The following is a 13613-nucleotide window of genomic DNA, read 5'->3' on the forward strand; positions in this document are numbered from 1 at the left end:
GTGTAGTTTGAATCCAGAGGCCTGACGTCCACCTCTTTTTAGAAGATTGTAAAGGAATATGTGGTCACCTGCTTCCTGTCCTCTGAAATGGCATTTCCTGTGGGTGCTGCTCTGGTCAGATGTCATCGCGTCCTGAGGTGTAGAGAAACCACATCCTCTTCAGAGCCGTAGGATCTGAGGTTGAGTGCGGCACCATTCAGCTTCCTTGGTGGCCGTAGGTCTGAAGCATCCTGAGAGGTTACCTGGGGAGTCACCCAACAGTCACATCCAAGCCCCAGAGCTTTCCTGTTCAGCGAGCTGGGACATTTGAAGGTGCCAACGGTCTTGGACGGTGGGTGACTGCTTTACTTGGTCTGGAGTGTAAGTAGAAAGCCAAGACAGGGTCTGGCAGCCATGCGAGTGTGTGTGTGTGTGTGTGTGTGTGTGTGTGTGTGTGTGTGTGTGTGTGTGTATGCGCGCACGCGCGTGCGTGTGTGTTTGAGACAGGGTTTCTCTGTGTAACAGTCCTGGCTGTCCTGGGACTCACTTGGTAGCCCAGGCTGGCCTCGAACTCACAGAGACCCGCCTGCCTCTGCCTCCCGAGTGCTGGCTGGTATTAAAGGCGTGTGCCAGCACTTTAGCAGTGCATTTTCTGTAGACACGGTTGGGAACCGTGGCCTGCACACATCAGCCCTTTTTGCATAAATCTCGGCCTGAGAAACTTTTACAAGATTTACTTCCTTTAAAACCTGGCATGTTCTCTCCTGGTCATGGTTTACCTTATGGAACTGATCATATTTGCCTTTCTGTCCTGGCTGCCTAGAAACTCAGAGCCAATTAAATAAAGGAGATATAAAGTCATTGCTAAATTTTTAAAGAAAATACACAAAATCCTTAGAAAATGCCTGGCTGAATGCGTGAACATGTGGTGTTCCAAACAAATATCTGAAAACAACTGTCATGGTCAGCAAAAAGAGAACAGTGTGTGTGTGTGTGTGTGTGTGTGTGTGTGTGTGTGTGTGTGTGTGTGTGTATGTATGTGTGTGTGTGTGTGTGTGTAGAGACAGACAGAGAGAGGTACAAGTTCACTTAGGTGTGTGCTTGTGTGCACTCAGGTGTGTCTCTTATACATGTGAAGGCCAGAGGTGTCTGGGATGCTTGATTGCTTTTCACCTTATTTTTTGAGATGGGATCTGTCGCTAAACCCGGAGGTCATGCATTCTGCTACTGGTTAGCAAATTAGCTCCAAAATCTTCCTGTCCTTTCCCGTGCCAGCAGCTGACTTGAAGACATCCACACTGCCACACCAGGCTTTCACATGGGTGCTGGAGATCCAAACTCAGGTCCTCATGCTTGCTGAACTGTCTCCACAGCCCTCCCTTTTTGGTCTTGAAATGTAGCCCAGGCTAGCTTTGACCTCACAGCCCGAGGGAGCTGAGGCTGCAGAGGAACAGCCCCAAACTCCCCAGCCATAAAGGAAATGTAGCCCAGGCTAGCTTTGACCTCACACCTGAGGGAGCTGAGGCTGCAGAGGAACAGCCCCAAACTCCCCAGCCACTGAAGGAAATGTAGCCCAGGCTAGCTTTGACCTCACAGCCTGAGGGAGCTGAGGCTGCAGAGGAACAGCCCCAAACTCCCCAGCCACCGAAGGAGTTTTTGTAGTTGGTGGGGATCTTTGTCTGTACGGCAGCTGGGCAGTTGGTGGGAATGCCCTCTTAGTCTGTAAAGCCAGAGTCCTGATTAAAGACTAAGTTTATTTCTTTAGCCTGGGAATAACAACAGGCGTTACCCTAAGTGATCATAGATGTGCCAGCACGTGCAGACTGTTTACTACTTCCTAAACTCCTCGAGAGGATCAAACACAAACAGTGACATTATCGGTAGTTGCTGGCTGACATCCTTCTAGCAGAGTGTCACGGTGGAGCGTGCACACTGGATCCTTGCTGTCGCTTGCCTGTGGACTTTGTGTACATTTAAACACCACATCAGTTTGTCCGTGTGAGAAATGGGCTAGGTTATACAGAGTTGTGAACAGTAGGTAGGTTATACAGAGTTGTGAAGAGTAGGTAGGTTAGACAGAGTTGTGAACAGTGGGTAGGTATACAGAGTTGTGAACAGTGGGTAGGTATACAGAGTTGTGAATAGTGGGTAGGTATACAGAGTTGTGAAGAGTAGGTAGGTTAGACAGAGTTGTGAACAGTGGGTAGGTATACACAGTTGTGAACAGTGGGTAGGTAGACAGAGTTGTGAACAGTGGGTAGGTATACAGAGTTGTGAAGAGTAGGTAAGACAGAAGAGTGCAAACAGCACTAGGGTCACAGTAAACAGTGCTTCTTGAGTAACGTTTTGAACACCTTCACATCAATACCAGATACTGACCTGGTTTGGCTCAACAAATTTGGGTGTTGTGTCTCCTTAGAGTGCAGGAATTCTGTTTGCTTAGTGGTGGTGGGAATCTGAGGAAGAATTGGCCTATGCTGTGAGCCACTTGGAAAGGTTTTTGAGCTGTTGGTCATGTGGGTATCTGTGTCATGCTGTGATGTCACCTTCCTAGTTTCTCATGTCTCGGGTACTTCCAAATCTTGAGGTAGTTCTTCATTCAGTTTTACATGACTGTAACTGACCCCCCCCCATTAAATTCTCTTGTAACCTTACATCTATTTTTCAAATTCATGGGTCATATTATTTTAGAATGTAGCTTTGATTAGAAAACCTGAATTTTGAGAGATAACCTACAACCTACCCTGTTTCTAAGTCTTGGATAGTTCTTCCCTCGCTCGCTCCCTCGCTCCCTCCCTTTTCCTTCTTTTTAAAATTTTGGGACAGTGGGTCTTGAACTTCATATGTATTTTAGGAAGGGAATGGCCCTGAAGTTCTGACCCTTCAGCCTCTACCCCCATAGTGTTGTGATTACTCTTGGTTTGTGTGGTGCTGAGGATTGAACCCAGGGCTTTGTGCATGCTAGGCAAACACTCTTCCGTCTGAAATATGTTCTCAACTCTTTAAGAATGAATTTAGTATAAAAGCTAGGTTTTGTTTTTTCTTGACCATAGGAGCTCACTTGTTATTCTAAGCTAGCTGTCCTCCTACCTCAGGCTCCTGAGTTGTGGAATTATGGGTGTGAGCAGCCACACCCAGCATGTTAACTAATTTTTAAATGGACTCAGTAATTAATTTATTGGACAATTAATGCCCATATGCAAAAGAATTTCTGGTGTGTAGACGACTGTGACCGGTGCTGGGGTGGGGTGGGCACTGGGCGGCCGCTCAGTCCTGCTGGAGTTCTGTAGCACTCTGCCGGCCTCAGTCACTGTTCCTCGAGCGGGGTGGAGGTGGGGCTTGTACCTGTGAGGTTCGTTCTGGTTTCCGTTCCGAGCATTCTGTACTTGGAGCCTGTGGATGCTCTAGGATTAGGTTCCCTGTTTACTAACTGTTACTAAATCTGTCTCAGTTACTAGATGCCTCCTGATTTCAAAGAAATAAACGGAGGCACTAAGTGGGAGGTGCTCTAGGAAGCCCTGCCTGGAAGTACATCATTATATTTAATCCCACGGTCAGTGCATGGTTTCCTGCCCCCTTTCAGCAAGTTCCTCCGTTGCTGAGTGATGTTTTTAAGAGTTACTTTCACCATGAATATGAGGAAAAAATAAATGTAACCGACTTCTGGAAGAACACTGGGGGAGGGGCAGCAGGTAGGACATGGAATAGTGACCTAACTGCTTCCCTGGGCTTGTGAGTGTCTCTCTCTTCTTAGGTTACCTTTGTCTTGACTTCCCATCTGTTTCCTGTTCTTCTGGAGGGAAGAGACTTCTGCTTTACGTGCCCACTCTGACCTTCTCTGTCCCTTAGCACGGGGCACGCTACCTCTTGGTACACACACGTGTTGGTGCGTGCAAAGAAAATGTTCATGATAAATGCTTTTGTTACACAGAACATTAATTTATTCAGCATAGTTTCCCTGGCATAAAACAGTAGATGCATAAGATTTTGCCTGCTGCTGCCTGTCCCTCAGGGAGAAGCGATTTCTTGTCCTGTACCTCCTAGGAACACCCTTGCTTGCTTGCTTGGTCCTGCTTTGATCAGGAGCCGCGTATTTGGTGCTTAGCTGTACCGCAAAGGAAAGCATTCTGAAACGGCGGCGACTTTCGACTGGCTGGGAGCTTCAGAGTTGAAGTAATTACGAAGGAGTCTCACTGAGATCCGCAGGCGATCTTTTCAACTCCGCACTATTTGGACTCACATTGACTTGGCCCACGCCACGCCACGTGGAAGAGACACAATGAGGCTGGTCTCTCATCGCGGAGGCAGTACACTGTGTATTGTTCTGTTTGGGGTTTGTTTTCCTTTGGCCAGCGAGCGGGAGCCTCCCATTTTCCAAGCTGTAGTAACACCCCTGGAGGCTGGCCTTCTCGGCCATGCCTTCCCACCCCTCAGGCTCTGCACATCCAGCCAGTGAGGCTGACCCTTCGTGCCTGGGAAGCAGGCTTCCTTCCCTTCCTCTGGCCAGTGGTGTGCCTGTGCCTCCAGCAGCCGGGGACTCTCCGCCGTCCCTGCTGCGGGCTTTCTGAGGACTGTGCTGGGTGGAGAATGCAGGCTGACAAGTACAGGACCAGCGGTAGAAATGACAAGAAGGAGCTGGTTATCGAGTCCCCCCTGCAGTACAAGGATTCAGCTCAGGGAGACGTGGAGGCGGCGGAGAGCGTGGTGCTGGTAAGACTCCGGTCCCCACTGGGGCTGTGACTGCGTGAATGAGTCCAGCGGCTCTTTCGCGTCTCTGACTTTCCGACTTGCTCTGCCTGTCCCTGGTGAGCCTTTCTCTGTCTTCTTTCCTTGTAGCCTGACCTAAAGTCTACTTCCGTTCTTCCTGGTGAGGAGAGAAATGTTGACGTTTGTGGGGGAACAGGTTTCCAGGAGGCAACTTTGCATAAAACAGTTTGGTACCATTTAAAATTTTGTTACACCTAGCTTGCAACATTTTTCAGAAATAAACCCAGCCAGGGGCGTTTTAATAGCAATCTGGGAGTTGGAGAGAACGCACTCTGCAGAATTAAGCCCTTCTGTACGTTATCTATGTCAGCGAGAGAACGCGGCGGATGCTGCGAGGGTTCTAGACTGCCTGTGTTCTCTGCCCCTTGTTTGTTTCTGTCAGGGAGTTTGCTCGGAACAGAGTCGGGAAGAGTCTCACCTGTGAGGCGCCTGACAGGAAAGCTGCTGTTGTAACGTTAGCCAAACTGATAGCCGTTTGAACAAGGTCCAGTGCCTCGGTAGACTCTGGGAGGCAAGAATGTGCAAAGTGGTTGTGTTGTCAGCGGTCTAGGAGTGGGCTGTGCCTCCCGTTGGAATTTCGTTAGCACAATAAAGGCATGTAATTTTTTAAGCAAGCTGCAGAAACCACCCGCATGCTCTGCAGAGGGACAATCGAGCCTTTCACATGGTCTGTTAAGGGATTGTCCAGCGGGAGCCTCGCGTTTCTATGTCGCTTTTTTCCTTCTTTCTCTAAACATGGAAGTTCAGTTGTGGCTGCTGTGGTACTGTAGTGCTTGGTTTCTAATTTACTGCACCGGCAGTTAATAGCTGTGAGGACGGGAGCGTAACTTTCAGAATTGCTTTCCTTTGTGATGAGGGAGGTCGCCTTATATTGCACTGCCCTCAGCATGGCTTGGCTCACCCTGGACTGAAGCCCAGCCAAGTACGCTGACCCCCCACCCCCAGCTCATTTTCATCTTAGACATTTAGCCCGTGTCTCCCCCCCCCCAGCTCATTTTCATCTTAGACATTTAGCCCGTGCCCCCCCCCAACTCATTTTCATCTTAGACATTTAGCCCGTGCCCCCCCCTCCCCGGGATATAATGTTTAGAAACAGTTTGTTCATTATCTTAGATCCTTGTTCTAGCCTGGTGGCCGGAGCCACCTGCGTGCTTCCTAGAGTGAACAGCGTATGAAGTTGGAGGGAGTTGTGTGGTTTGGATTCCCCGGTGAATGGCCTTAAATGTGTTCGGCACTTCTCCTGGTGTGTGGAAATAGCCGTTCAGAGGACCGAGTGGCTTGTGGTGGTGCGATTTTTTTTTTTTTTTTTTTAAATAACATGAAAGTGACTTTTCAAACATTGACGTCTGTTTCTAGTCTTCAGTTTTTTTCCCCCCACTGCTTAGGCTGTAGTTATGTGTTTAGTTCCAATCTCACTCCATTTCCACGGGGAATAGCAAAAGACAAGGCTGGGCTGGCTACACTGTACATGGGGAAACGCTTCTTGGGGCATGGAAACTTCTCATTCTGTGGAACGGTCTAGCTCTGTGCACCTGCAGAGGTGAGGCTGGAGAGGGAAGGAAACCGAACATCTAGAGACACCTTTCTTATCTGCAGGAGTTTCCCTTCCACAGAGGCAAACAAGATAAGAGTGATATCAGAAGCCAGGATCCAGGGGAGCCTCACTCGCCAGGCAGATCTCTTCGCCTTTGCCGACAGCTGCCCACAGAAAGGGGAGCTCAGCAGGCTGCTGGGAGCACAGCTTGTTTCTCAGGGGAGCACCCTGAAGTGTGCAGACACAAGATCAGTGTCGGGTGCTGATGATTAGTGGGGCACCAGTTGCCCCTGTACTTGTGTGAGGATCCCTAAGCCTGACATTTGAGTGAACTATACCGAGAGGTGTTAGCTACAGGCAACATACTTCCTGTAAGAAGTAGCATTTAGTTATTATGTGTAAATAGTCTCTAGGAGAAAATAATAAACCATTAGGAGGGACAACTAATGGTTGATAAGGAATGTAAACAGTACACCCCCCGTCCCTGGGGCAGGATCCAATTCAAAGCCTCCTGTAGGCAAGGCCCCAAATGCTCTGCTCCTGAACCGCACTCAGGCTGCTTGTCCTGCTACTTGAAGGCTGCCATTGTTACTAACCTGCTCCGTGTACTTCCTGGAGTGTTCTGTGCATGTCAGAGCTCAACCCTCTGTACAGCCGCATGCTTTGGAAAGTGCATGGATAAAGGATTTTTTAGTATTTTTCTCCCAGAACACATCAAGAACCATACATGGATTTATGCTTGTGTGTGTGTGTGTGTGTGTGTGTGTGTGTGCACAGACACACACACACACACACACACACACACACACACACACACGTACGTGCGAATGCCTATCAGAGATCAAGCTCATGTCTCATCCCTCAGGTATAAGGAGCTTAAGTTCCTGTTTCCATCCCATCAGCACTACGGTTGTAAGAACACACAGCCGCACCTGTCTTCAGTACACGGAGAGACTGGGGATCAAATTAAGGTCCTCAGCCTCACAGGCAAGCACTAACTGACGGCTGTCTCCAGCACACATGTGCCTTATTTTTAATGGTTATAGAACACTCCCTTCTAAATCTCTACCTTAATTGGGTAGTTACTCAGTTTGTGAGTGTTCTGGTGTATATATCTTAAAGTGCTGTCTGCAAACCTTCTCATCCTGTAAACTGAAATCCTTGCCCTTGTGCTTAGTGATGGTGTCCCTGTTTCTTCTCAGCGACGTGTTTGAGGTTTCCCTGAGCCGCGATCCCTCACCTCCCTTAGGGCTAGGAAGGCCACTGCTGGTGGTGTGTAGCTGGAGGGCTTCTCTCCAGGTTCCCCAAGCCCCGCAGTCCCACAATCCACTTATAAAATAATCACTCAGACGCTTATATCACTTATAAACTGCATGGCCGTGGCAGGCTTCTCGCTAACTGTTCTTTTATCTTAAATTAACCCATTTTTATAAATCTATAGCTTGCCACGTGGCTGGTGGCTTACCGGCGTCTCTACATGCTCTTCTCCTCGCGGTGGCTGCAGTCTCTCTCTCCCAGCCTTCCGCTTCCCAGAATTCTCCTCTCTCCTTGTCCCACCTACCTCCTGCCTGGTCATTGGCCATCAGTGTTTTATTTACATAGAGTGATATCCACAGCACTTCCCCTTTCTTCTTTTTTTAAAAAGGAAGGTTTTAACTTTAACATGGTAAAATTACATATAACAAAACAATTACCGAGCAAGAATTATAGTTACAATATTAAAGAAGATGTCCTATCTATCTTATATTTGTGAGTTTAAGGTTTTATAGCTAACTTATCTTTTATCATAACTGAGGAAAATACGACTATCTAGCCTTCAACCACATCAAAGACCTGAGAAGGAACATAATGGTACCTGAGAAATGGTAGACGGATGCAAGCAACTTCGGGAATCTTGCAAGAGTAGACCAAGACAGCTGGCAGCCTGGACAGTCACCTGATGTTTCTCAGCATTGTTGGTGCATTCAAATTGGCTACAGGCCTAGAGTATCTGACAGACCATTTTCAGAAGCAGGAATTCTGAGAGACCATCTTACCCTGTCTTGGCAGAGTACAGTGGTCGCTTTCCTTGTGTCCCGCTTGTCCAGAAAGGACAGCATTGCATTTGTACTGTCAGCCGTCAAGGCAAGGGCAGTTCTTTGCCCAGTAGGCCATTTTGTGCCAAAAAGACAAACTTCCAAATGGAAATGTCTTAGAAGCCCAACATTCTCTCGGGATCAATTGGTGCAGCCAGGAGCAATTGTGTCTCACGTCAACAGAATTCTAAGTTATTTAAATGCCATATTCTCTAGGTCTATGAAGTGTTTGAAGATTACCTATCTATCTGAAATATATCTATGTATACCTAGAAGACTTAACTAACATGGCTACAAATATGATTATCATAGATGACTGATTATTAATCTATTTTTAATCATCCATTACAATTTTAAATGAGTTAAACATAATACCTCAAACAAGAATAGAAATATATATATACAGTATAACAAAATTAACTTCAAGTTTGTATTAATAAACTAAAATTTTTACCAATGTAAAACATTTTAAACATAAACTAAAATCTATACCAATGTAAAACATTTTAAACAAGTTGTTCTTTAAAAGTAGGTTCATTAATCTACCCTTTTATCTTATCATCTCCATATCCTCCTATATATCTATATTATATCCCCTTTTCTTTTTAGAAAGAGATCACATTTATAATCAACCTGTTTTAAATAAAAATATTGGTTTTTCTCTGTCCCACACCAGAGGGCTCTTCTGATTTGGGACACAAGAATCTTTTAACCATTTTTTTTTTTTTAAAGCAATATGTCTGGGTTTAGAGGGGGAGTGAGCCAATTCCACCTCTAAAGCCAGCTTGGTATATTTGGGAATTTGGGCGTAGCATCTCTTACTACTTCCTGCTGGAGGGGGCACTGTATCTTATGGGGATACAAAGAAAATTTTAGACCTATGGGGTAGTCCGTGAGGCTGTATTGTGTGAACCAGTTGCCTTGAAACCGGTCTGGATGTTGGATCATCTGGGCCATGGTGTCATCGGAGACCTTTCAGGGGTCTTGGCTGGTGAAACCTGATGTATCTTAATCTGGAACAAGTCCACAGCCTCTGGCTTTCTGTGGAGACAAAAGCAGAACTTCTTTTCCAAAGTAACATATCCTTATATCCAAATTTTGAAGTCAAGGTACTTTTAAAATATACATTTTGGCATAACTCAACAGCTTTTGTAATCAAATGTTTTTCTTCAGTTACGAATATCAAAGACAACATAATCCAGATTCTCTGTGTGGTAGCCATCGTTACGTGGCTTATGTTTTATATTACCTTGAGCCTTGAGCCTATTGCTTTAAACTGTACCATTGTAAGCCTGAAACGGCGCTGTGGCTGCTGGCTCCGCCCATTTCAGCTTCCCAACATGGCAGTGGTACGTTTTCCGCCAGCTCTGGGAGTCATCAAGTCTCAGAAATAGTGGGTCTAAGCTTTTATCAAAGCAGCATGTAGCCCAGAAACCTCTTTTTTTTTTTTTTTTTTTAAATACTAGTAAAGACTAAATCTACCACACAGCTTAATTTGCCGCTGGCAGATGCCTCATTTCCGCCATACTGCCGGTCAAACGCACCCGCCAGGAACCCGCCAGTGTTCAAACCTGCGTTTTGCGGCGTCTAGCTGCTCATATGAGACAAGAAGCAGGAACCTGGTTTTGGCTCTGTTTAGAATTGGTTATTAAATATTCTCAGGTTTAAGGTGGAAACTCGAGCCGTTGGGCGCCATTTGTAGCTGGAGGGCTTCTCTCCAGGTTCCCCAAGCCCCACAGTCCCACAATCCACTTATAAAATAATCACTCAGACGCTTATATCACTTATAAACTGTATGGCCGTGGCAGGCTTCTCGCTAACTGTTCTTTTATCTTAAATTAACCCATTTTTATAAATCTATAGCTTGCCACGTGGCTGGTGGCTTACCGGCGTCTCTACATGCTCTTCTCCTCGCGGTGGCTGCAGTCTCTCTCTCCCAGCCTTCCGCTTCCCAGAATTCTCCTCTCTCCTTGTCCCACCTACCTCCTGCCTGGTCATTGGCCATCAGTGTTTTATTTACATAGAGTGATATCCACAGCAGTGGTGTGGTTTTGTTTTTAGGTAGGGTCCTGACTTCCAAAGTGCTCTGTCTCCTTGCCCATCTAGTGTTGAGATTGCAGGTGTAGGCCGCCATACCTGGCTGGAAAGGTGTTTTTTTTTTTTGGGGGGGGTTGTGGGTTTTTTTTTTGTTTGTTTGTTTTTGGTTTTGTTTTTCGAGACAGGGTTTCTCTGTTTAATAGCCCTGTCTGTCCTGGAACTTGCTTTGTAGACCAGGCTAGCCTCAAACTCACAGAGATCCACACGCCTCTGCCTCCCAAGTGCTGGAATCAAAGGCGTGCGCCACCCACCACCGACTAAGAACAGCATGCATCTGTGTAGCACAAAGCCTCAGAGGCCAGAGGACTCAGCTTGTCTCTGCATAGTAGCAGAAAGCAAAGGATATCTGTGTCCCTGTTCCACTCAATTTACTGCCTAAACCATCGATGGTGACTCTGTGGCTGTGGATGATGCATGGTGAGCACTTGGTGTTTTTATGTCTGGGTGTTGCCTGTTCACGGTGAGTCCCGCTCTGCCCTCCGGACTGTAAGGCAGTTTGTCCTCGGGAAGACCTAATCCTGACTGTTACTTTCCAGCCCTCCAGAGGAAAAGGCTGTGGCGCTCCCAGTGGAGGAGTGGAGGAGCTTCTGTGTGGGGCATTTTTGTTGAGGCAGGGGGGGCCTCTAACACTGGCCTCAGCTTGAGAGTTTTGGCCGTTGGAGAACAGCAAGACGGGGGAGGACTGAACTTCTGTATGCCAAGGGACATTGTTTGGGCGTTCCCATACTATGTGGGACTGAAAGCGTTAACAGGTGAACTTGAGTTCTGACGCGAATGTTCGCAGTCACCCATGTTCACTAAGCAGCGAGGTGGCCGCCCTTGTGGGGAGAGGACCCGAGAGGACTCAGGTTCGAGCGGCTCCCCCAGTGCATCAGTCCCACAGACAGGGAGGAGTCAGGGCCTTTTCTATCCATGGACTGTTTTACTTCAGACTCGCTAGACGGAGTGAAGGAAGACCCAGGTCCTGAAGGACAAGTCTGCGGACAAAGACCTAACAGCCTGGAAGACTCAGTCACACTGAGAAAGGGCTGGATCTGCGTGAGCTCCCTGAGAAGGAAGGGCAGCAGTCGGTATTATTCAGTGAGTCATTTCCCTGCTCTCTGTGTTTCAGTAGTGTGAGGTTCAGGAATGTTCCCGCCACCTTTGTGTGGTGACACATTGTCAGGTGGCCAAATCAGGGCATTTTTCCCTCCCGAGAGCTTCAGGCACTTGTGACTGTACACGTTTTTCTGCCTCATTTGTTTCTTCGTTCATTCGGCCGCACATGTGAGAACTGAGATCTGCCAGGCTTGCTGGGCAGTCACCGGGACACGGAGGCCTGTCCTTCCCGGGTACTATGACCCGGGCAATGAAAGGACTCGCTAAGGAATGCTCTCCTGTAGCCACAGTGTGTGGTACTCCCACCCACCCTTTCCAGACAGGGAACGTTTCACTCATCCCCAGCCGGAGGAAGGCCACGCTCTGGTATATTTTTTCACACAAGCTGTAGGCTTTCCGGTAGGCGCCGGGGCTCCCGAGGTTCAGAGAACTGTTCCCACAGGTGAGGCTCCCACTCTCGCACACGTGTTTCATTGAGTAACCTAGGAAGGAAACTATGGAACGCGATCCTAGGGAGAGCGGGGTGACTGTCCTAAGGTGTCCCCGGGGCTTCCACGCTCTGCCACTGCCTCACTCTCCTGCTAAGCCGCTTGGTTTCTTGCTTTATAGAAATGGAGATCGGCCTGTGTAGCAGGAATCTTAAAAGTTCTTATTAATAAAATCAAACCTGAGGCCAGTTATTGGGGTCAATGCTGGTAGATCAGAGAGACAGAACAAGCCACAGCTATCTCACCTCGCCAGATCCTCAGCAGGTCCTGTTTCCTCAGACTGGAGGCCTCTGAGTCCTCATGCAGAGTGGGTCTCAGCTGAATTGCTGCTCGAAAGCCTGAAGCTTAACGAGCCACATGCTTAACCAGCCAAATGCTTAACCAGGCCAAAATCTTCTAGTTTCTCGTCCTCACGCCTTATATATCTTTCTGCTTTCTACCACCACTCCCTGGGATTAAAGGCGTGTCACCATGCTTGGCTATTTCCAGTGTGGCCTTGAACTCACAGAGATCCAGAGGGATTTCTATCTCTGGAATGCTAGGATTAAAGGTGTGAGTGCCACCATTTTCTAGCCTTTGTATCTAGTGGCTGTCTGTTCTCTGACCCCCAGATAAATTTATTAGGGTACACAATATTTTGGGGAACACAATACCACCACAAGCCTGTTTGGTGTATTTCATTTCTCCTGCCATAAAGTGCGTGCAGAGTGACTGGCCACTGTTTTATACAGCAGGGCGATGCTCCCCGACTTTTATTTTGGTGGAATAATAACAGTAAAGAAGCCAGTCCCCTGCTGCACACAAGGCACTGTTAGATGCTGATTTCGTGAGTCCTCGCAGGTCCTGTACAGGGGAGGAAACAGGCTTAGAGGGGCTTGGTAGCTGGATCTGCGTCACAGTAAGCTACAGAGCCAGGATGGCAGATTCCTGGTCAGGTTTCCTGAGATCTGTGCCTGTATACACACACACACACTCACACACTCTTACTGACAAAGATAAAGGTGTTCACTTAAGCCTGCCATTGTGAAGGGAAAGAGATAAGAAAGGTAAAAAACCCTCATTAAAAACTTGAAAATTGGAGCTGGAGAAGTAAATGGCTCAGTGGCTCAGTGCTTGGTGATCTTACAGAGCGCTGGAGCTCAGAGCCAGGGCTTCTCTCAGTGCCTGTAGCTATAGCTCCAGGGAATAGGATGCCTTCTTCTCCAGGGTACCCTCACACATGCGGCATGTTCATATGTACGTGTGTGCACACAAATCCTACACACACACACACACACACACACACACACACACACACACACGCACACACCGCTGACCTTTGACATTTTTATCCGTGCAATGAAAGGTAGGTAGTATATCGCCTCTCAGACCAGCCCAGGGTCAGGACTAAGATCATGGAGATTTAATTTCAAGCTTTAAGCTTAGTTTATATAAAAAGGTTTGTTTGGGGGCTAGGGGCCTGTCCTAGTTAGGATTACTGTTGCTATAATGAGGCACCAGGACCAAACACTTCCACACCATAGTCCATCACTAAAGAAAGTCAGGACAGAAGCTCATTCAGGGCTGGAACCTGGA

The 13613-nt window shown here is 47.5% G+C and overlaps 1 protein-coding gene across 30 annotated transcripts in view; it reads left to right on the forward strand.

Annotated features, from left to right (window-relative positions):
- Dock9 (dedicator of cytokinesis 9) overlaps positions 1-13613 on the forward strand; it is a 269995-nt gene that overhangs the window by 94545 nt on the left and 161837 nt on the right. For 2 of the 30 annotated variants that reach the window (XM_028868256.2, XM_037208315.1), the window contains exon 1: positions 4147-4689. The exons of 22 other annotated variants lie outside the window; for them this stretch is intronic. In XM_028868256.2, coding sequence (XP_028724089.1) covers positions 4567-4689 — 123 coding nt within the window. In that variant the 5' untranslated portion in view covers positions 4147-4566. Of the gene's footprint in view, positions 1-4144; positions 4690-13613 lie in introns of those variants that run through there. 6 more of the 30 variants (XM_028868255.2, XM_028868245.1, XM_037208314.1 and 3 more) reach the window with 5 other exon arrangements.

The sequence above is a fragment of the Peromyscus leucopus genome, chromosome 9 (genome assembly GCF_004664715.2).
Source record: "Peromyscus leucopus breed LL Stock chromosome 9, UCI_PerLeu_2.1, whole genome shotgun sequence".
NCBI lineage: Eukaryota > Metazoa > Chordata > Mammalia > Rodentia > Cricetidae > Peromyscus > Peromyscus leucopus.